The sequence below is a fragment of the Leopardus geoffroyi genome, chromosome X (assembly GCF_018350155.1).
Source record: "Leopardus geoffroyi isolate Oge1 chromosome X, O.geoffroyi_Oge1_pat1.0, whole genome shotgun sequence".
Classification (NCBI taxonomy): domain Eukaryota; kingdom Metazoa; phylum Chordata; class Mammalia; order Carnivora; family Felidae; genus Leopardus; species Leopardus geoffroyi.
In genome coordinates, this window is record NC_059343.1 from 41217617 (window position 1) to 41242086 (window position 24470).

General features: G+C 42.0%; 1 protein-coding gene across 10 annotated transcripts in view; it reads left to right on the top strand.

The window, feature by feature from the left end:
• Nucleotides 1-24470, top strand: part of JADE3 (jade family PHD finger 3) — a 137433-nt gene that overhangs the window by 100161 nt on the left and 12802 nt on the right. For all 10 annotated transcript variants that reach the window (XR_006711171.1, XM_045473245.1, XM_045473252.1 and 7 more), the window contains 4 exons: nucleotides 6002-6192; nucleotides 9224-9435; nucleotides 14982-15149; nucleotides 18028-18144. Coding sequence is in view for 9 of the 10 variants with exons in the window: in XM_045473245.1 (XP_045329201.1) it covers nucleotides 6002-6192; nucleotides 9224-9435; nucleotides 14982-15149; nucleotides 18028-18144 (688 nt within the window). In the remaining variant the exon portion in view is untranslated. The remainder of the gene's footprint in view (nucleotides 1-6001; nucleotides 6193-9223; nucleotides 9436-14981; nucleotides 15150-18027; nucleotides 18145-24470) is intronic.

A 24470-nucleotide genomic window follows, 5' to 3' on the forward strand; every position in this document is an offset into this window, starting at 1 on the left:
CACCTGTAGTTTCCTGTGTTTAACTGATGGCAGATCCATTCTTTGTGCTGTGTCTTTTCAGTCTTTCGAGCCAAAATTCTTGGAGCTGTCTTTGATTCTTCTTTGCCTCATACCCCAGACTCAGTATTAAAGGAGATCTTCTTGACCCTACTTTCAAAAGATACTCAGATTCCATATAGTGAGTCAAAGGAAGAATGGCCCTGATGATAAATGGGAGCCCAAGCCTGCCTCCCGCTCCACTGCTCCATTTTATCATCCTGCCTCTCTCACCTCCCCTGTTCTCCTTGCCCCACTCTCCCCACACTTCCTTTCCTGTTCCGTTTCATGCGGCACCAGTCTGCCACTCTTGCTTTCAATTATGAGACTCCGTCAGAAGCACAATGTAGAGAGCGCCTTCATACACACATCTTAAAGTTTAAAGCAGCCCTCCGGTGGCTTTCCCACTTACTATTGCCCCCAGACTTAGCAGCTTCAAGCAGCTATGTTACACTCATGGATTCTGTGGGTCAGGAAATCGGATGGGCAGAGTGGAGATGGCTTGTCTCTGCTCTGTGATATCTATGGCCTCATCCAGCAAGACTTGAAATTTGGGGGTGACTCAGCAGCTGGGGGCTATAATCATCTGAAGGCGTATTCACTAACATGTCTGTCACCTGGGCTGGGATGACATAGACCGTACATGGCTTCTCCATGCGTTTTGGTTTCCTCACAGCACAACAGTCTCAGCACAGACAGACTTCTTACAGGCCTCAGGCACCTGCGCGTGTTCCGGCCAATAAGGTGAAAGGTGTATTTCCTTTTAAGACCTGGCCTTGCACTTCTCATAGCATCACTTCTGCCATATTCTGTCGGTGGAAACAGTCGTAAGCCCTCCCTGATTGAAGAAGAGGAGAAATAGACTTCACCACTTGATGGGGGAGTAGCAAAGTCACATTGTAAAAGAGCATGTGAGATTTTGAAAATACCAGCTGTCACAGAGGTTATAATTGTCCTTTGTTTCATAGATGAGGCGTGGAGTTTGATAGAGAGGCAGTCAACCCAGAGTGGCCAGATTAACAGGAGAAATTTGGGGAACTACTAGAGATAGTAATATAAAGGGGCTCCTATTTAGGTAGTTTTTAAGACATTTATTTCAAGCCTTTAAAAAACCCATAATGATAAAGTATTGTGCAATTTCTGTGCTGTTCACAAATGATCCTAATCCACTCCAGGAAATGAAGCATAGTCTCTACCTGCCAAATATTTAGATCAACCAAAGACACACTAAAGATTCATTGTGCATAATATATAGGGGAGGCCGTCGGTCAGGTTAGAGTAGTTGCAGCTTTCTTTTGTTGCCTCCTCAGTGTCAAACAGCAGTGTTCACATGCTGTGAATCTGGCCTACCCTGAGGAGCCGGTGGGTAGGCCTTTTTTCTATGGAGCTAAGCAGGTGTGGCTGTGGGTCCTTTCACCAAAGGTCAGTCACCCACGAAGTTATTACAACATTCATTTACATTCGAGCATCCAAATCAAAAACTGCCCTTACTTAACATCATTCTGGCAAAATTGCTCATACCTCTGGGCTTATGAGCTTTTGCTGATTTGATCAGTTGTTCTGGTGACCATTCAAAGAATGTCTCTATACCTAGGATATATTGCCCAGAGAAGAAAATGACCCAGGGATAATCCTGGAATTTTCCCCAGCTGCAGCCATGTGGTATGTACTTGAAGATGTTAAAGCTGCATTTTAAAAATCCCAAAGTAATATTTTTCACTAATTCTCATAGACCTTCCCCTCTACACAAATTTCTCCATGCGAGATTTGAATTAACTTCACCTTTACCCGTACATTTCCTTGCCTTTAGTATTACCGTTTCAGTCTATAGTATGTTCGCTGCTATAGATTCGGTCCTTAGATTCAGACCTTTAGTTCAAGTTACATATGAAAAGATGAGTGACATAACGTCATTGTCATCATTATCATTATAAATCTTGCATTGAAGTATAATATACACATAGAGAAGTGACCAGAGCATAACTGTATAACTCAGTGAACTTTCATGAATGAAGTACACTTGTTTAACTGCCACTCAGATCGAAAAATAGAATGTGACCAACACCCCAGAAGCCCTCCTGCTCATGCCCAGTAACTGACTTCCCTCTCCATAGGTGACAGTTTTTGAACTTGATATTGAGGCTAGATTGTTCTGTTCATCATAACAGTTGTGAGATTTATCCATGCTGTTGCATGTACTAGTTTATTAAGCTTCACTTCTGTGTCATAGTCCATTTTGTCAATATTCCACATTTTATTTATCCATTCTGATCTTGATAGGTATTTGTATCACTTCCAGTTTTCAGCTAATATAGACATCTTTCTTCCTTTGACATACGTATGTCTATTTTTTTGTTAAGTATATTCCTCAGAGTGGGTTTACTAGGTCCTAGGGTATGATGTTCAGCTAGGATATCTGCTGCTGAGTAGTTTGCCAAAGTGGTTGTACTAATTCACACACCCACCGGCAGTGTAGGAGAGGTCTGTTTGCTTCCTTACAAACACTTAAGTAATGTCAGTTTTTGGTCAGCCTTTCCAAGTTTAGCCATTCTGGTAGGTAATAGTAATTATGATTTCGATCTGCATTTCTCTGATAACTAATGAGGTTGAGAACCGTTAAGAAGTTTTCTTGCCATGTGGATAGCCTTATTTGTGAAGTATCTATTCAAGTTTCTTGTCTACTTGTCTGTCTTTTTCTAATTGATTTGTAAGAGTTTATTATATATTGGTGATAAACACGTTTTTTAATCTCTTCCTTTATATCTGATGGCTTTTTTTTTAAGTTTCACTTATTTATTTATTGAGAGAGACAGAGGGAGGGAGAGAGAGCGTGAGTGGGGGAGGGGCAGAGAGAGGGAGGGAGAGAGAGTGTGAGTGGGGGAGGGGCAGAGAGAGAGAGGGAGAGAAAGAATCCCAAGCAGGCTCCACACTGTCAGCACAGAACCCGACACAGGGCTTGATCCCACGAACCGTGAGATCATGACCTGAGCCGAAAGAACATCCAATTTCTTTAAATAAATGATGAATAAAATATATTTGCCTTCAGGGCACCTGGCTGGCTCAGTCAAAGAAGCATGCAGCTCTTGATCTCATGTTCATGAGTTCAGGCCCCACATTGGGTGTAGAGATTACTTATAATAAACTTTAAAATATATATGTGTGTATGTATGTATATATGTATAAGATATATATATATATATATATATATATATATATATATATATATATATATATATATATATATAGTGTGTGTGTGTGTGTGTGGTCATAGTCTGAGGTTTCTTCCAGAAGCTTAATAAACATGTTAGTTTAAGTCAAGAACATTTATAGTCTACCTTGTTCCACATAGAATTTGAGGCAATCAATATGAATAGTTAGCAAAATATTCTTTCTTTTAGAACAAGATGAATCTTGAAAAAAATTAGATATTCTATAATTACCTCATAGGCCATGCACCAAATAAGCATAGCATATTTAATCTCATTGTCTTGGGAGAATTCATATGCATGTCCTGTCCTTTTCAGTTGGGTTCATTTCAGTTGGAAGCAGGCCTCTGTCAGCAGTTCCCAAGTTTTTAGCTTCAATAAATATTTTAGGGTTCTGCTTTTTTCCTCAAATATTTGTCGCCTTTGGCTTTAAAAACTTCATATGGTAGGAAAGTTAAAATGTGCAAAAGCATATAGTTATTAACTTTATTCAACATACATTATGTGGAATCATAACCTTGTGGAAGAATGCTTAGGAAGAAATATTTACTGTATATTTACAAGGTGGACTATGCCTATGTATACTTACATGTCTTTATACGAATACATTTATGTTTATGAATCCTTCTACATATATAGTAACTCTCGAGTAAAGAAACTGGCTCCACAACAGAGAAACAGTTTTCATTTTATGATATATGTACATATTTCTTTCTCTCTTTTTTAGAGGGTCCACTGTGTTCTTTAAAATTTCCAGGGAATGGGGCGCCTGGGTGGCTCAGTTGGTTAAATGACTTCAGCTCAGGTCATGATCTCACGGCTCATGGGTTCAAGCCCTGCATCAGGCTCTGTGCTGACAGCCTGGAGCCTGCTTCAGATTCTGTGTCTCAGTCTACCTCTGCCTGCCTGCCTGCCTCTCTCTCTCTCTCTTCCTCCCTCCCTGTCTCCCTCCCCGCCCCCAACAATAAATAAACATTAAAAAAATGTTTTTAGGGGCACCTGGGTGGCTCAGTCGGTTAAGCATCTGACTTCAGCTCGGGTCATGATCTCGCAGTTCGTGAGTTCAAGCCCCGCATTGGGCTCTGTGCTGACAGCTCGGAGCCTGGAGTCTCCTTTGGATTCTGTGTCACTCTGTCTCTCCTTCTCTCAAAAATAAATAAAAATTAAAAAAAATTTTTTAATTGCCAGGGAAGAGTGCCTAGGTGGCTTAGTCTGTTAAGTGTCTGACTATTGATCTCAGCTCAGGTCTTGATCTCTGCAATCTCAGCATCTTGAGTTCAAGCCCTACATTGGGCTCCACACTGGGCATCGAGCCTACTTAAAAAAATAAAAATAAACTAAAATTGCAAGAGAATAAGAATCCAGATTTCCTCTTGTTTGTATTCTGATGCTTCATGCAGTATCTAAAACATTGATTGCAGAATACGTCATTAGTGAGAAACTTCTATTTCTTCCCTTGCTTGGTTTCCTTGGCTTGGGTTCCTAAGTGTCAGGAGGGGTGAGAGGAAATACAGGTTTGCTCAGGCTTGCTGGAGAAGTTGATAGAGGAACAGGAATCTTTCATCCTGTCATGTTACCCTGGCCCAGACTTATGGTCACTATCATGTATGGCTAGGAAATGCCTGAAGTTTATAGAAGTCCGTGGCCTTTAGGCTTCACCTCATTTACATAAATAGTGAAAATAACGAGAAATATAGTAATAACATTATTAAACATCTTTTTTTTTACTATATACTATGCTAAGCACTTTATATATTTATTTCACATGTCATAATAGCCCTGCAAGTTTAATATTATTGTATCATAATTTATGACTACTGTCCTTACTTTTTAGCTAAGAAAACCAAACCTTATAGAAACTAAGTAGTTCCCAGGGTGCCTGGGTGGCACAGTCGGTTAAGCGGCCAACTCTTGATTTCGGCTCTGGTCATAATCTCAGGGTTGCTGAGTCCAGGCCCCACAACGGGTTCTGCACTGTGTGGGGCCTGCTTAGGATTCTCTCTCTGCTCCAACCCCGTTCGTGCTCTCTCTCTCTCTCTCTCTCTCTCTCTCTCCCCCTCTCAAAATAAATAAAACTTAAAAAATTAAAAAAAAAGAAAGTAGTTCCCCAAGATGACTATGTGAGTAAGTGGCAGAAAAACCAGGCTTGTGAGTCTATAGCCTGTACTTTTTTTTTAAGTTGGGAAGGGGCAGAGAGAAAGGGTGAGAGAATCCCAAGCAGGCTCTGTGCTAGTAGCCAAATCAAGAGTTGCACGCTTAACCAACTGAGCCACCCAGGCGCCCCAGTCTATACTCTGTGCTCTTAACCACCATCCAGTATTGCCTCCATGGCAGAAAATCATGACTTTGGCTGAAATATATCTTTGGTATGGAATCTGCTGTGCCTTTGTGCAGGTATCACCTCTTCCTCAGTTCCCCCTTCTAAACAAACGTGGTAGCTATTGCACCAAGAACACACAATGCAACATTATTAGAATGAATGATAATAGAGACCCAGGAGCGATAAGTATAACTGAAATATCTCATTAGCAGTCAGAATGTTCACGGCAGATGACAAAACTGAATCTGTAGAACCATTTACTTTCTAGGTAGGGATCTGTCGTACCTCTCAGTTGGCAGAGCAAGGGATCTCCCCCTATGGAGGCAAGGGAGAACATTCAACTCCACCATATGGCCTGAGTGCCGTTGGTCCCACCCAGTCAGTCCCTAGAATCTGTCATTTGTCGACTGTTATCAGTATCTTCCTTTCACTTTTCTAGGGTTGTGGCTGAGAAAGTAAAGGATGTTCTGTTTATGCGGCCCCGGAAGTACATCCGCTGCTCCAGCTCGGAAAGCACAGAACCTGGCTACATCAACATCATGGAGTTGGCAGCATCTGTGTGTCGCTATGACCTAGACGACATGGACATCTTCTGGCTCAAGGAACTCAATGAAGACCTCGCAGAAATGGGTAAGTTCTTTTCTTACAACTAAGTTATTCCTTGACTTGACTCGTGGTTTTTTTTAAGTTGTCAGGACCATTTAACTTGCTTTCATCTTGTGGCTTCTTTTCTTTTCTGGCCTTTTCATTTATTTTTCTCTTTGATCTTACCTTAATGAGGCATTTCTTGAAATGCATAAATATACTGAAATAGAGCAATAACATTTAAATCTGACCTTTTCTTTCCTTGTTCATTGTGAATAGCACAGGTCAGGGATGGCATGTAGGTTTTATAAGATTGTTTTCCAGTTCTGATTGTGAGAGTGATCATGGCTAATTGGACTCCTGGTTGAGGATTCTGAAGCTGGTGCCTGGCTCAGCCCTGAAAAACACTCTGATCCGTGGGCAGGGCCAGGGGCAGCAGCACTTCTGCCATCTCTGCCGGGTGGACAGAAGTTCTAACTTCAGCATTAGGCAGCACCGCTGCACCCGACAGGTCCGTGTGTCCGGTGAGCCTTGATGCCAGACTTGTCATTTCCTGCCGGAAGGAGAACGAAAGACCTAGGGCAGAACTTCCCCTAAGCAGTTCTCAGCTATCTCACTACCTTTAGCGAGTTCTGAAGTTGTCATGCAGGTCTCGAAAAATAAAATTCAATGAAGCAAAGGCAAGCAAACAAACAAACAAACAAAACTTGGAAGTACACGTAATAATAGTGGTAAAGTGATGGTATGCCGTACCGTACCGTGCTGGCAGTGCTGGGAAATGCTAGGCTGAAAGGAAACTCACTTTATGCTTACACACAGCTCTTTGACCAGTCTTCAGCCTGAGCGGTGTTTAGGTCCAAATGGTCCTTTGGAACTCTGTGGGTGGTTTTATTTAAGTCTCCGTAGGAGATGCGGTAAAGCATACATTTGATTGCATTTTTGCTTGAATCACGTTTATTCATTGTTAGCACAACAAGGATCAGCGGTTCTCCTTTTCTTCCCTCCCTCCCCTTTTTTTCTTTCTTTTGAGGTTGGTGTCTGAATGCATGTGAATAAAAACTTAACATCGTATTACATCCGGTTTGCCATGATGGTGGCAGTTATTCTGTCAGTAACCAGTACTTCTTGCTTTTGAAAACTTTTTACTGTATGTCTTCTCTTGCTCTGCCTTCCAAAAGGAGAGAATGGGTGTCAGTTTAGGGTGAGAACCACAAAGGGAAGAGAATGAAAGACTGACAGAGGGGGTAAGTCAGAGTATGAGAGCTTAATCGAGTGGATTGACGGTTCAGCGTGCAGTTGTGCTTAGGAACCCTATGACATCTATATACATTATGATCATTCCAGGCCTGCCTTCGGCATGACACCACCTGATGACGAGGTCCCTTTGGTATTTTGCAGATAATTCCCTTTGGATGATTTTTTTATGGCCTTTTTTTATTTTAGAATAGTTTTAGATTTACAGAAAAGTTGTAGACGTAATACAGTTGCCATGTACCCCTCACACAGTTTCAGTTTCCCCTAATGTGAATAATGTCTCACTTGCCCACAGTACATTTGTCAAAGCTAAGGAACCAACACAGGGACATTACTATCATCTAAATTCTAGACTTTGTTGAGGTTTCATCAGTTCTTCCACTAATGATCTTTTTCTGTTCCAGGATCCCATCCAAGACACCACATTGCATTTAGGCTTGGAAGAATTTTAAAAAAGGATTGCCTTATCTCAAGTCTTACTCTTTAGAGTAAATGATATTGTAGTGAGGCTTATAAAAGCTTAAAATAAACTTGTAAAACCAACATTAAATTAAGCATATTTTTTGGTTCAGATTAAGTAATTTTAAAAATTGAGTGCTTACTACATATCAGGCACTATACTAAGCAGTGTACAAACATTACCTCATCTCAGCCTCACAAGAAATCAGTGAGTTTATATTATTGTCCTTATTTTATAGATAAGGAAACTAAGCCCTGAAGAGGATAAATAACTTGTCAGAGTTTACGTAACCAATATGGGGTCAAGTGGAATATCCTCCTCCACGCCAGGAAAAAAAAATTGTGTGATTTGTCTTGGCTGGAAAAATGAAACATACTACCTAGGTGGTTTTTGCTTTCATAAGTAACTACGACACTAAAAAGGTTGTTTGGAATTCCAGAGTCTCTTAGTATAGCTTATATTACAAATGAAGTAGAATACTTGGGTAAATTTGTTTTGAATCATTGTCAGAATTGTTCCTGAGTTTACAAGCTGTTAAATATATATGTGCTCTCACTAAATCATTAGTCCCCCCAGAAAGAAGTATGTTTAGTTGTTGCCACTGTCCACCATATGAATCTTTTAGTTGGGTTTATTAAGTTGGTTTTGTTTAATTAAAAGTTTTATTTAATTAAAAGTATAGAAGGAAAAGGAATCAAGAGGCAAAAAAAGGTAATTTCAGAATTTACAGCTAGACCTTTGTGGATGCTAATAGGTTTATTTTATATATCTAGTTTGCCGTTGGAAAATATTATTGGATATTTTTAAAAGTCGGGCTTGAAAAACAAAATGTTTCATATGTACAATGACATTTACAGAACCTAGAATTTTCTTTTATGACTTAATACCTTTTTATGTGAAAATTTTCTCATATAATCATTCGATGGGACTCATTTGCTAAGAATGAATTATTACTTACGTCCAAATAGTTATGTGATCCTAATTATCTTATTATGCTGTAAATTAAAGTGTTCAAAATTACAAAGCTCAGTAGGAACTTCTCCCTCAGTGGGAATAAGAGAAAACAGATTTAGGAGGAGACTGGTTAGGATGTAGACAGAAAACTGAAAGAGTCAGTAATACATCTTACAAGGAATGTGGTGAAATGTATTTCTCCTTTCATGTGTCAAACACTAATACGTGATGATAGGTAAATACTAGAATAGCTCTAGTAAAAGATTCTTTGAAATCTGGCTGTTTTAGATCAGGGAAGAGATGGTTTTATCTTTTAGAATCCCTCCATCCTTGCACCGGGCTCACAGTAGGTGATTTGGGAATGACAGCTGACTGATGGGTTGATTGATTGTTTGTATTTCTGTGCAGGTTGTGAGCCAGTTGATGAGAATCTTATGGAAAAGACAGTAGAAGTCCTGGAACGCCATTGCCATGAAAATATGAACCATGCTATTGAGACAGAGGAAGGGCTAGGCATAGAGTATGATGAAGATGTGATCTGTGATGTGTGCCGGTCTCCAGACAGTGAAGAAGGGAATGATATGGTGTTCTGTGATAAGTGTAACATCTGTGTACATCAGGTTAGTGAGAGTGGAGACCACCGCCTCCCCACGGTCAGCCTTTCTGAAACTCAGTGATGGTCTCCAGCACCCATATCTGGGTAGCAGTTTGCATTTAAGGGGGAAAACAAAGATTTGGCCTGGCTGTTCTTCAGTAATTCCTTTAGAAACAATACTTGTGATCCCCAAGGTGACTGACTTACTAACTTTACCCCAGGGGGCTAAACCCAGATCTTTATCGTGTCCCCTCATACCCATGCTGTTGAGATTTCCTCGTTTGATAATTTTACCATCCCCTGGGGAGTCTCCTTGCTGCTGCCCGGGAGTCTCTCTTCTGCCTTGGAATCCCTGCATGGTCAGTAACCTTGGTGAGTTTACACTTCTACAGCTGGAAGTCCAGACTCTTTTTGCTAGCACCCAGAGCCCTCTCCAGTCCTCCTGATAAAGAACTCCCAGGAAGCTGAGTCCAATACATTTCTAAAGATCATAGAATTTTAGGACTGCAAAAAACTATCCCACTCCTCAGTTTTACGGATAATACCAGGAGAGATGAAATGACTTTACCCAAGCTCTTCCAGTTGGTTGACAGTTATTTGTCATCCTTTCTACCATAATGCCTTCTTAATTAATTATTAATGATGATGATGGTGATGATATCAACATTCTTTTTGGCTCTTTCCTTTTCTTCCTCCCATAATCCCTATCCTCCAGCAAAATAGGGTTACTTAAGGGAGGCAGTGATGACTATTCCTGACACTGTCCTGTCTCCATGTTTCAGCCACACCCCAACTTAAAATGCTTTCTCCCACCTCCATCTATGAAAAAATCTATGTATCTTCCAAGATCTAGTTTAAGTCTTGTCGTGAACGCCCCTACCCTAAGTGATTTTTCACTCTTCTGAACCTGTTGTGTATCTCATTGATTTCATTAATTTATCTAGCAAATAGGTATGCAGCACCATCCATGTGCCAGGACTTACGCCACATGCTGAAGACTCAGTCAGTGATGAAGAGGCAGACATGGCCTTTGCTCCCAGGGTTATCAGAGTCTGGTGTAGAGGCTACATGGAAACTGCCCAGTTAGCACAATACGCCAGGTGTTTTTGTAGACAGAAGTTCCATGCTGCCATGTAAGTGCATGGGAGGGATGGAGATCAGGGACAACTTCCAAGAGGTGGCATCCAAGCTGAATCTAAATGCCACATACAGCAGCAGTGCGTGTTCAGGCAGAGAGGCGAACACATTCAGGCAGGGTAGTGGGAGTGGGCACAGTGTATCAGAGGCAACTCTGAGCTGTTCAGAGCTGCAGAGAGTGGTTGGATGGAGCAGGGGAGGATGGAGAGCGACAGCACAGAGGGATTACAAGGGCCACGAGTGACAGGCCCTTGCTGACAAACTAGAGAACTTTGATTTTGTCCTGTCAGCCCTGAAGGCTATGAGTTCTATTTTAGAAAGACCACTCTGGCTACAAAATGACTAAAAAGATTAAGTAACGCACTGGGGCACCCGGCCGGCTCACTTGGTAGAGCAGGTGACTCTTGATCTCGGGGTTATGAGTACGAGTTCAAGTTCCATGTTGGGCATTAGAGATTACTTAAAAAGGAAGGAAGGGAGGGAGGGAGATAGACAGACAGACAGACAAGGTAGGTAGATAGATTAGGTAACACAGGAGATCAAGGGAAAACAGGGCTTAAGACTTTAATTGCCTGGGCCACCTAACCTAACCCTCTGCATTAGAAGGTACTCAATTATTCTGTGACCCAGTTGGGTCTTTTTCTTCATTTTACTTGTTTCCTTTAAAAGAGTTCATTTCAAAAATTTACCTTCACTCTACCAGTTAATTGGCATTTATGTCACACCTTTAGTGAGAGAGGAAGTATCGTTTAAGTATGAACATAAGTATCTGATAGTACAAGTCCACAGTCCTTCCTCTGTAGTTCCAAAAATTTTTAAAGCTCTGAAAACTGCTAGATTTTGCTTAAGTTTAGCACCAGAACTGACTTGGGGCAATACTAGAACTCACCCAATATGAGGCTGTTTATACTGTTTATCCCATTTTGCATAAATGCTCATATAGTTTGCTAGAGAAATATTAATGTATTTGAGAATACGGTACTGCCCCTGGTCCCATTGGGAGTTAGGTAATATACCATGTATGTACTTAATACTTTCCTAAGATCTGACCAGTTTTGAATTTCCTTATGTTTCTCACCCTGAATCTAATCATTTAGATAAATGATTGTGGATCTATAGTAGGCTTGAAGGGAAAATAGTACAAAGGTCATCTGTGTATATTTTCTGTATTTATCCTTCACAGTAGGGACAAACACTAAGGAATTATTTTCAGATTCTTTGACTAAAAAACGAATGTAGCCTAATAATTCTCCTCAAAGATTATTTTATCTGTTTTGAAAATATATCCAGTAATGACTATAAATGATGCCCTTTCCTCACGTAGAAAGTGATGACAATAACACCTGGCCAGGCCTTGCAGGATGTAAGCTGGTATGTATTAAAGCTGAATGTTGTTGGGGCGCCTGGGTGGCTCAGTCGGTTAAGCGTCCGACTTCGGCTCAGGTCATGATCTCACGGTTTGTGAATTCGAGCCCCGCGTCGGGCTCTGTGCTGACAGCTCAGAGCCTGGAGCCTGCTTCGGATTCTGCGTCTCATTCTCTGTCTGCTCCTTCCCCACATGTGCTCTGTCTCTCTCTGTCCCTCAAAAATAAATAAAAATGTAAAAAAAAAGTTGAATGCTGGTGCCACACAAAGTTTCATATAAAAGAGATTCTTCCAAAGTGAGTATATTCACTTGAATTCTGAAGAGATACTGAGGTTAGAGCTCCCTCTGTTGACTGAAAAGTGACTTAAAATGATTTGGAAGATTTGGTTTACTCCTTAATAGAATCAGGGACATGTTGACATCTCTATTTTTTAAACATAATTTTTTTTTTCTTTACCGCCACCATATTATGTCAAATGTTTGTTCCTATGCCACTTTAATACACTTGTGTCAGTACTTTAGAAGAGAGGTTTACATCAATAGACTTGAGGTTTTAACTTTAAAAATGTGAAAATCAGGACCATTCCAAGTCCCTTTGTATGTTCCATTTTTTGGTTTTTAGCCCAGGTATTGAACACTCAAACCAAGGCCTAAATTAATTTGCCTGAATTTTATGCTCATAGTTTTTGTATCTGTCATATATACATTTGGCACTGAGTTTATTAACCCCCTGAAACTATATGTAACACATATGTCTGTGCACGTGTGCAGTTTTCTCAGGAGAATCCACCTTTTACCATTTTGTAGTCTGGAAAAACTTGAGAACCACTGCTATGCAATACAAGCTTTTATGATCCTATGGCCATGAATAAGTATATACGAGGGCTCAGTAAATGATTTTCTGCCCAATAAAAGGACCAGGAGATAAAGGGGATCCCTAGAACCACTGGTTTTTCTTTTGCTGGTCTGTAAGAGGCTCTCTTTTAGGGAAGAAACTTGCTTTCATTTCCTGGCAAACATTCTGGACCTCAGAGAAAGAAAAGCTCTGACGGCTAGGAGCCTTATAAAATGATGCCCTACTGTTGGAAGAGCAGCCTGGTTGGAATTCAGCCTCAGTTATTGATACAAATTAATTTGTTCTACCAAACCACCTATTCGACCTCAGCATAGAAAGCATTCCAGATAAACTGGTGATAAAAGACCTACCCCCCAGTGACCTTAGAGTCTCACTGAGGAGATAAAACATAACAGCTAGAGTCAGGAAGACTACACGATGCCGCCACGTATTTGGTGAGGGAAACCATGTTGAGTAGAGGGCAAGGGTCAAGAAGTGGAGAAGACACAAGGGGCTCTATGACCTGAGAAGTGAGGTGAGGAGCACCAGGCTTTAGATCAGGGGCTGGCAGACTTTTTCTTTGAGGGGCCATATGGTAAATATTTTAGACTTTGAGGGCCGCATACAGTCTCTGTTACATATTCTTTTTTTTTTTTAAGATTATTTTATTTATTTATTTATTTATTTATTTATTTTTGATATGAAATTTATTGTCAAATTGGTTTCCATACAACACCCAGTGCTCATCCCAAAAGGTGCCCTCCTCAATACCCATCACCCACCCTCCCCTCCCTCCCACCCCCATCAACCCTCAGTTTGTTCTCAGACATATTCTTTAAAAAAAAAAAAAAAACATTGCTCTAAAAATACGAAAACCATTCTTAGCTTGTTGGCCTTAACAAAACAGGCCTCAGGTAGTAGTTTGCCAACCCGTAATTTAGATCAGGGTGGGGGTGAGAACAGAAGGAATTTCTAGAGGGTTTGTTGCTGTGCAATGGTATGAAATCTTTGTTTTAGTAAGAAGAATATGGCAGCCAAAAAGAAGAAGGATTGAAGGTGTGAAGGGGGTGGAAGAGAATTTAGGAATAAATCAATTCAGGCATAACATGATAAGGACTTGGATGGAGCAGTTGTGGTGGGGATGGAGAGGAAGGTCAGAGCCCAAGGGCCACTCTGTAGGGAGGACTGGTATGCCCCAGGGACAGTGGATGAAAGGAAGTGGATAATATGAGTACAGGAATTTTGGATCTGGAAGCTGGGAAGCATGGTGGTGATATGGATAGAGAGAGTTTGGAAAAGGAGCCAGTTGAGGGGTAACACGATAGTAACTGTTGGAACCTGAATCCGAGCTATGGGTGAACCTCCTGGGGTACGTACAGATTTTGAAGTTGCCATGGTCAATCAGTCAGCGGTGGAAAGTTTGCCAGGCCACATGGGGATCCAGGAGGCCCCCCAGGTTTAGTCTTTAATGGTGAGAGTAGAGCAGTAAAGAGGGGAAGGATGGGCGGGCGAGATTGGAGGTAGTAAAAAAGGAAATCTAGAATGTTTTCCAAACTAACCCCCCCTCCCCCACCAGTAGTTCATTTATTTGTCCAAATTCATTCCATGAAGGATTTGAAGCAGCTTCTAGAACTCTGTGGAGTATTGTGATTAGTCTAATATTCTCTTCAATTCAGGATTCATTCACAAGTCCGTTTTTCTTCAACCCAAGCAAGTAATTGCTGTGATTTGCTGAGTGCTTTTTATACACCAGGCTCTGTTAGGCTCTTGAAGCATTAGCTCATTTGCTCCACAAAAGTTTCATTCTGTTTCTTTTTCAGCACTTTTTTCTTGATTACAACAGTACATGACATGTAGAAGTTATTCCGTTAGTGTATGACTAAGTATAATACATAATTTTGAAGAAGCTTTAGAAAACAGAGGCAGAAAAGAAGTATGTAATCCCCAAACTCAATAACCGTTGGGCCAGCCTTTTTGTATGTATTTCCTTCTAGTCTTATTCTATTGTCCTTAAAGTCAGTTCTCGTAGACAGACATGCTGATCTTAGATGCTGGAAGGTGCCTTTTTTTTTTTTTTAAGTGTTTTAAAATTACTAAATCCTGGATATGAGCTTTTGGGGCCTTATTTGCCTTTCTCCTAAAAGCAGAGAGTACTCTGTGACTGCACCAGAGCAGACATCAGCCCTGCTGAAAAGATGCTAACCATTCTCCCCTCTCCTGCTCGTGCCTCCAGGCCTGCTACGGCATCCTCAAGGTCCCAGAAGGCAGCTGGCTGTGTCGTTCCTGTGTCCTTGGCATTCATCCACAGTGTCTGTTATGTCCAAAGAGAGGTGGGGCCATGAAGACTACCAGGACAGGGACTAAATGGGCTCATGTCAGCTGTGCCCTGTGGATTCCAGAGGTAAGACTCATCCAGGCTTGAGCCCATTTGCTCCAGGTGCACCTGTTTCCCATGGCATTCAGACCGACTCAGGCTTCGTGGAGATGCTTCATTCCTGCTCCTGCTCCTGAGGTGATAATGCTTCCACTTGAGCTCTCTCACACCCTTCTTGGATGCATGTGAGCATGGAAGCCCACGCTGATTAATTTATAGATGGTGCCACCAGTGGTAGTGAATGAATTTGTATGAGAAGAGAGCCAGGATATGAGCAGATTTTTTTAAGGTGCAACTTACACTTAAAATACCAAATACTAAGTGTACAATTTCATGACTTTTACACATATCTGTAACCACAACCCAGACCAAGACAAGGAAAACCTCAGAAGTAGACATAGAGCACCCCAGAAGGATCCCTCATACCTGCTTTCCAGTCCCTATTTGGGTCCCTATTACCATTTTGATTACTATCACCTATAGATTAATCTGTTTTTGAATTTCATGTAAATGGAATCATACAGTATGCATTCTTTCCTGTCTGCCAGCACTCCATGTTGTAGTATGGATCAGTACTCATTTGTTTCTTGCTGAGGAGTATTCTGTTGCATTGATCTACCATGATTTATTTATCCTTTCTCCTTTAATGGACACTTCCGTTTCCAGTTTTAGGTTATTCTGGATGAAGTGAGCATTACCTCTTTTGCCCACTATGATGGTTGCCCTTTGATTTTTGAAGCCTTTTTTTAATGTTTTTTTTTTTTTATTAAAGAGAGGGAGCACGAGTAGAATAGAGGGGCGAGGGGAGAGAGGGAGTGAGGGAGAGGGGAGAGGGAGAGGGAGAGAGGGAGAGAATCTTAAGCAAGCTCCATGGTCAGCATGGAGCCCAATGCGGGGCTTGGTCCCATGACCCTGGGATCATGACCTGAGCTGAAATCAACCAAGTGAGCCACCCAGGCGCCCCTGATTTTTGAAGCTGTTTTCAGAGCTTAGACTCAACATTTGTCTAAGAGCCTCTTTGTTCAGAACTCCATCCCTAACTATTTAATCTGGTCCTTCGGTTGCTGATATTTCATAAGAGGCTGTGTGCTCACAAAATTGATTGAAAAGGGCTTCCAAACATTACTTCTTCTTACTTATGGCTGCTCTTTTTTTTTTTAACCTGTTTAAACATCCCACGCACATCCTCTTTCCCCAACCCCTATCCAAGCCAGCACATTTGTTAACTGCAAAACAAGAGAGACTTTAGAATTCAGTTCATGGGAAAGCTGATGATCAGTAATTCATTCTCCCTTAAAACTTCCTGGCACCTGGCTGGCCCAGTGAGTAGAGAATGCGACTCTTGATTTCCAGGTTATAAGTTCGAGGCCCACGTTGGGTGTAGAGATTACTTCAAAAAAATCAAATAAAAAAATAAACAAACTTCCCTGGCTTTATTCTTGTTAATGACAGTTCCAGGGGAGTTAACTATCTAACAATTGAGCTTAGAGTCACATAGTTAAACTGAAAGTCCTCGATAAATACTACAGTATTCTTATGGATATAGGAATAAGTATTTTTTTTAATATTTGGATAATGGTTCCTTTTTCTTACTAAGAATGTCCAGCTCATAGACTGACATGAACTCTCAGGTTTCTGGCCTGAGAGTGACTGGTCTCCAGCAGCAAATGTCCCAACTAATAGAGCAGGCGCTCTCAGCATATAAGAGTCTAGAACATGACTCAGGAAGAGTCCTTTAAAAATAAAAGGAGCTGGGGCTCCTGGGTGGCTCAGTCGGTTGAGCATCCAATCTTGATTTCAGCTCAGGTCATGATCCCAGGGTTGTGAGATCAAGCCCTGCATTGCGCTCCACGCTGAGCATGGCCTGCTTGGGATTCTCTCTATCCCTCTGCCCCCCTCCCCTGATCACATTCTCGCTCTCTCTAAAATATAGAAAGAAAAGAAAAAAGAAAAGAAAAGAAAGAAAGGGAAAGAAAAAGGAAGGAAGGAAGCTGTCTTACCTGTTGACATTGCTTATTACGGTTGTTTTTAGTACCTTTTGGGCTGCTCAAGATCTCTGTGATCTTTCTGTTAGTTTCTGCATGTGGGTAGAACTTGTACTAGTTTAACCAGCCTTATTCAAAGTCCTTCACTTTTTAAAGTTGTATCTCTCTTGGAAACTCCTGTACACATTTGTAAGCGAGAGGGAGAACACTTCTTATCAGAAGTTGTTTGACCCCTTGTTTTCATATGGAAAAAAATGTTTTCCATCTTTTGTTAAAGCATTCTTTCCTTTCAGCACTCTCCCAAAGACTAATTTCACTTTGAAGCTACTTTGGCTGAGACCGTAGAGCAAACTGATGATGGTTACATGATTTAAAAGACCATGGTTTGAAAATGTTACCATCCTCATCCTTCCTACTTACGTGCTGCGACCTCTTCATTACACAGATTGCTGCGACTTTGCAACAATATCATGATTCTTTATAAACCGAACTGAAAGGCTTGTCACTGCCTGTTTTTCATCCTCAGTTGATTAAATGACAAAACGAGGCATGTGGCACCATCTCTAACAGACAATAGATGCTAGATTTTGTGCATTTTAATTCCTTTCCTTAGTGGCTTTCTTTGGTTCCTAAGTAAAGTGTAGATATGTATCTTGGACTCATTAAGGTAACCGTGCCTAGCCTCCACTCCTGCCCTCTCATCCTATATATGAGTCAGGTCCGTTACTGGAAATGATCAGAGGTCTGAGCAGTGGCTAGAGACAGGTTTTATTTATTCTTGGTTCCATAGTAACCTTAAGAGATGTGGCCCACCTCATTGTCTTGATGGCCTGAGCGTCACATAACATCATTTGTGGCTTGTGAAAGGTACTTCTGGAATGCCTTGGTGCCTCTGCCTTATGGTGGTGTTTTATTTATAGGTCAGCATTGCTTGTCCTGAGAGGATGGAACCAATCACCAAGGTGTCCCACATTCCACCCAGTCGATGGGCCTTAGTTTGCAGCCTCTGCAAGGTGAAGACAGGGGCCTGTATTCAGGTAAGTCACCGAGAGAAGTGGTGGGGTGGGTACCACTGAACTGGCCAGACTCAACATCCCAGTGAGAGCAGCCTCTTAACTGAAAGTTTACTCGGGAGGCCCCCCACTCACTCCTCCTCACAGGGGCTCTGCCATGGTACAGACCATTTCTGGAGCGTTTTTTTTTTTTTTTCAGACGTTGCCTCTGGACCCTTCAGCTTATTCTTTTCATTCATAGTGGTAGTTAACTTCCATCCTTTGCTGTCGGATCTGATGAATTAGGTGATTTCTGAAGCTAGATGATACCATCCTGGGTGGAAACAAGCCATAGATCTAAAACAACCAGGCCCAGGTTCCAGGATGATTTAATCAATGACTCTGCTGCTGAACTAAGTACAACTCAATTTGGAAGGGAAAGATGCATCTGAATAGATAAATCCTGGTGGATAGGCCCGAAAGTCCTGCTCACAGTCACGTATGTTGCATACAGTAGTACAAGTAAAGTTTTCTGAGACGTCTGAGGTATAGGAATTCAGCTGCATAAAGTAGAAGTAGTAGCTGGTGTGCCCAACAGCAGCAGTTGGGTGGTCGATGAGACTGGGAGAGGCCAGTTACCTCCAGGAAAGGCAGAACAGTTGACCCTTCTACTCCCCAGGCCTCCTGCATAGGAGCTACAGATTGGTTGGAGTTAGATTTGCCTGCTAAGCTTCTTCACAGAAAAGGGGCCTTATGATGTTACAGCTTAGGGACAGTGGCTCTAGGTATTTCATGAAGTTTCTTGCTGTCTGGCTCATCTTCTAGATTTCTTGCTACAGACCCGGGATCAGCGACTCCTCAGAATAACCTTGGTTCATTTACTGGGAAATGGTATTTAAAGAACACAATATGGGAGCGCCTGGGTGGCTCAGTCAGTTAAGCGGCCGACCTCAGCTCAGGTCATGATCTCACAGTTCGTGAGTTCGAGCCCTGCGTCAGGCTCTGTGCTGATGGCCCGGAGCCTGGAGCCTGCTTCGGATTCTGTCTCTCTCTCTCTCTCTTTTCCCCTCCCCCACTCATGCTGGCTCTCTCTCTCTCTCTCTCTCTCTCTCAAAAACTGAATAAACGTTAAAAAAAATTTTTTTAAAGAACACAACATGGACCCCAAAGGCCCTTTTAATTTTTTAAATTCATTTTTACACCTGACAGAATTGGGTACTTTGTCCTGCTTTTTTTAACTTTTTCCTGCTGATACTATTTAACTACAGCAGTTACAAAGGAAAAACACTTGAGGGAAAACTATTCCCACGGGGTCTACTACCATAATACATTGCCTGTGCCTGTTTAGGTTTTCCTAAGTTCTCTCCCGGTTGTTTCTCATATGTGAGCCCCTCGGGGGCCAAGGTTGTACATCACTCTTCCATGGATTGCCCCTAGCACAAAGGAGAGTGTGCCTGCCCGTTGTCAGTGTTCAGTTAGTGCTTACTGAATAAATATATCCATACTTAATGGTATCATAGATTTGTTTATAACATGCATTCTCCCCACTAAAACAAGAAAAGATTTTCCGTGTTTTTATAATTATTAGTAGTCCTTTTATAATAGCACATTGAATTTATATCCATTAATTTACTTATTTTCATTATCGTGGTACCTGCATTTTTCTCCTATCTTTGCTATTTCAAGGGATGGTTTTTTAGAATAGTTAGTACTTGGTGGCATGACTGTGGAGAGAGAACACTGGCCTTAACCTTAGCCGACCTGAATTTGCATTACAGCCCCACATTACCACATTCTGCCACATTGTCTGAGTTATTTATCTGAGTTTTATCTTCCCTTATAGACTGTGAGCTCAGACTGTTTCCTCCTTAGATTCCCCCAACCCCTGACATGGCGGACAGACAGTAAATATTAGATTGATGGATGGATAAAACATTCTGGAGTCGGTTTTTCATCTTCAGGGCAATCGTTCTTATTTTTATTAGAGTTTAGAGTCTGTATTTTGTAAAGACCTTACCAAATTAAGACTCGTAATTTTCTTACAAGGAGTTACATTTGTTTAATTCCTTATAAGGAATATTTGAGCGCCTGATTGTGTGCCAGGCACTGTTCTAGGCACTTGGGATTTCTCAGTGAGCCAACAAAGAACTCACATTTGAGTTGGGAGAAATAGAGAATAAGAAATAGATATTAAATAGCGTTTAGAAAATGGTAAGTGTTGGGGCGCCTGGGTGGCGCAGTCGGTTAAGCGTCCGACTTCAGCCAGGTCACGATCTCGCGGTCCGTGAGTTCGAGCCCCGCGTCGGGCTCTGGGCTGATGGCTCAGAGCCTGGAGCCTGTTTCCAATTCTGTGTCTCCCTCTCTCTCTGCCCTTCCCCCATTCATGCTGTGTCTCTCTCTGTCCCAAAAATAAATAAACGTTGAAAAAAAAATTAAAAAAAAAAAAAAGAAAATGGTAAGTGCTCTGGAAAGGAAGAATGTGGAGTATGGTAGGAAGAGGGAGAGTGTGGGGCAGGGGGCATGTGTCACAGGTTTGTTTAAAACGAGTGGTCAGAGTAGGACTCATAGAGGTGACATTTGAGAAAAGACTTGAAGGTGAGAGAAAACGACACAGTTATTTTGGGTAAAAATATTCCAGGCAGAGGGATCAGCCAGTACAAAGGCTCTGAGATAGGAGGTGTGTCTGGCCTATTTGAGCGACAGGAAAGAGGCCAATGAGGCTGGAATGGAGTGTGTGAATATCAGAGAGATCATATGGGGACTTGACTGGTTAAGGTAAGAGTAAGCAGGGGTTTTTTTTCTATAAATGGCCAGATAATAAACACTTTAGGCTTTGCAGGTCATATAGTCTCTAACACAACTACTCAATTCTGCCTTGAGCACAAAGACAGCCAGAGACTATACTTAGCAAATGAACATGGCTTTATTCCAGTAAAACATTATGGACTCTAAAATTTAAATTTCATATTCGTTCATATGTCATAAAATGCTCTTATTTTTTAAATTTTTTAATATTTATTTATTTTTGAGAGAGAGAGAGAGAGAGAGAGAGAGAGAGGCCGAGTGTGAGTGGGGGAGAGGCAGAGAGAAAGGGAGACACAGAACTTGAAGCGGACTCCAGGCTCTGAGCTGTCAGCACAGAGCCCTATGCAGGGCTCGAACTCACAATCTGTGAAATCATGACCTGAGCTGAAGTCAGATGCTTAATGGACTGAGCCACCCGGGCGCCCTGAAATATTCTTATTTTTGTTTTTTACATCATTTAAAAATGTAAAAACATCCTAAGCTGCCATTCTTAGCTCTTGGACCACACAAAAACAGCTGCTGCATTTGGTCTGTGGGCCATAGTTTGCCAGCCCCGGGGCTCTCATGAAATCTTTTGTTTTCACTCAGAGCTTAAGGGGGAATCATTGGCAGGCTTCGAGCAGACAGGTGACATAATTTGATTTATGTTTTTAAGGGATCACTCTGTGGAATGATATGTCTAGTACTTGCTTCAAAATAATCCAGGGGGCAGTGTGCTATGGGAGGTTAAAGAAAGACGAAATAAGATTGGTCATACATTAATTGTTATTGAAGCTGGGCGATGGGTATATGGGGGTTAGTATAGTATTCTCTATTATATAGGTTTTTAAATTTCCATAGTAAAAGGTGAAAAACAAAAAATAGACTGGGGCGCCTGGGTGCCCAGTCAGTTAAGTGTCCAACTTCGGCTCAAGTCATGATCTCATGGCTCATGGGTTCAAGCTTTGCGTCAGGCTCCGTGCTGACAGCTCAAAGCCTGGAGCCTGCTTTGGATTCTGTGTCTCCCTCTCTCTCCGCCCCTCCCCTGCTCAAGCTCTATCTCTCTCAAAAATTTTTTTTAAAAACCTTAAAAACAAAAATAGGCTCTGGCTGCTGTATTTAGAATAGACTAGGAAGGGAAGGTTAGAAAGAGGAAAAGCAGTTAGGAGGCTGTTACAGTAATCCATGAGAGGTGATAGTGGCTTTGACTGGAGTGGTAGCCCTGGAGGTGGTGAAAAGTGATAAGATTCTGGGTGAATATTGAAGGGAGAGCCAACAGGATTGACTGAATCAGATATGAGAGAAGGATAGGAGTTGGGGATGCTTCCAAGTTTGGGGCCCAAATGGTGGGAAGGGTGAAGTTGCCACAAACTGAACGGGGAAATCTGCAGGAGAACAGATTTGGGGGAAGAGATGATGAGTCCGGTTTTAGACACTTAGGTTTGAGGTATCTACTTGACATCCTGTGGAAATGTCAAGCTGGCAGGTGTCTGTGTGAGTGTGGAGTTTGGGAGGAAGCCTGGACTGCAGACCTGCATTTGGGAGCCAGTGGCCTATAGATGGCTTTAGCCTGGACCGGGGAGGATCGCCGAGCGAGTGAGTGTAGATAGCGGGGAGAACAATACCAAGCCCTGGGCCTTGAAGCATTCCGGCGTGAAGAAGTCCAGCAGAGGCGGAAGAAGCAGCTGAGTAGATGGGGAAGAAGCAGCCCGCAGGGAGACGGGAGGAAAACTGAGAGTGTGTAGCAGCCTCTAAATCAAGAGAAGAAAGCATTTCAAGGAGAGGGAAAGATCTGTGGTAGAAAGAGGCTACTGAAGTAAGATGAGGACTACAGATTGACCCCTAAATGTAGCAAACGTGATTATTGGTGATCGGGAGGAACAGTCTAGGTGCAGTAGTGACAGCAAAAGCTACGTCACTAAAGGTCAGGGCAAAGAAGGAAGTGAGGAACAGTTTGAAAAAGTGGGGTAAAGAGGTCTTTCCTTTAAGGTTAGAAGAAATACCAAGTCTGTATGTATACTTGTTAACATCTAGGACTTGCGTGAAAGGCAGTGATCCAGTGCAGAGGAAAAACTGCTGGAGTGCAGTTTTCAGTAGGTGAGAGAGGGTGGCGTGAAGTGTGCGACGGAGGGGTGGCCTTGGGCAGGAGCGCTGATAGTTCTTCCCTGGTAACAGCCTTGAAGGTAGAGTGTAGGTGCAGTATTAAGTAGATGTGTCGATGGGAATCTGCAGGAGCACTCTTTCAAGTGTTTTAATTTCCTCAGTGAGGTAGGAAGCAGGATCATCAGCTGAGAGTGAGGTCCAGAGGTTTGAGAAGAGAAGAGGTGTGAAATAGTTTTGTGGTTTGGGGAAGTGTGGTGTTGAGTACCTGGCTGTATGAAAGACCCTCCCTCTAGGTGAGAGGGAATGAACTTCAGGTGATCTGCTGAAGTGTGTATTTTTCTCCACCTACATTCTACTTATACTAATAGAATGGCCTTTGTTTTCCATGGTTGACATCTGGTTTTCTGGTGGGGAAGAAAGACCAAAATCTTTTTTTTTTCCTTTTAAACCACCACTAAGTAAAGTTAATTCCAAACTCATTAGTAATTGAACATCTTGTCCCCTGTATGTGAATCAAAAACACAGTAACCAAATACAGTAATTCAGTAGGGGTCAAGTTTTTTTTTTTTTTTAATGTTTATTTTTGAGACAGAGACAGAGCATGAACAGGGGAGGGGCAGAGAGAGAGGGAGACACAGAATCCGAAACAGGCTCCAGGCTCTGAGCAGTCAGCACAGATCCCGACGCGGGGCTCGAACTCACGGACCGTGAGATCATGACCTGAGCTGAAGTCGGACGCCCAACCGACCGAGCCACCCAGGTGCCCCAGGTTTTATTAGCCTCATTGTTCTTGGGAAGTTTATTTAAGGGTCTTTGTGATTAGTGTCCTATTTGGGGTATTTTGCTTTATTAACTCTTTCTGGAAATTTCTTAACTATCCATGAATTGTGTTTATTCTTCCTGTCTTCCAACAGTGGGAATACACGCAACTATTCTCTTCTTTTGATTTAGGAACATTCCCTGGGGAAGGATAGAATCCAACACTGGTGGGTTTGGGGGTCTAACCTAGCTAGTATCTATAGCTTCCATATCTGGAAGGTAGAACCTTTCTCCTGAGCATGAAGTCTTCTGATAATCCTGAACCAGATCATAAAGACTGGGTTCAAATGAGATGCCCTCAGACGGCTCTGTATTTTGCCTAGACTTTGAACACAGTCCCTCTGACAGCTGGCTTTCCGGAATTCCTGTAGGGTCCTCACATGTTTTATGTTCAAGCCCCCTTCAGCCGAGAGCCAGATGCTTTAGGTTTTCCCTAAGAGGAAAGAAAGAACAGTGGTTAAACATATGACCTTTGGAGCCCGACTCCTGGGATTCAGATCTCGGTTCCACCCCCTTGCTTTTTATACCATCTTAAGGAAGTTACCTGCCATATCTGTGCTTCAGTTTTCATATCTCTAAATGGAAATGATAATAGTACCTACTTAATAAAGGTGGTAAAGAGTGCAGTGCAGTACCTAACAGACAGCAAATACTCAGTAAATGTT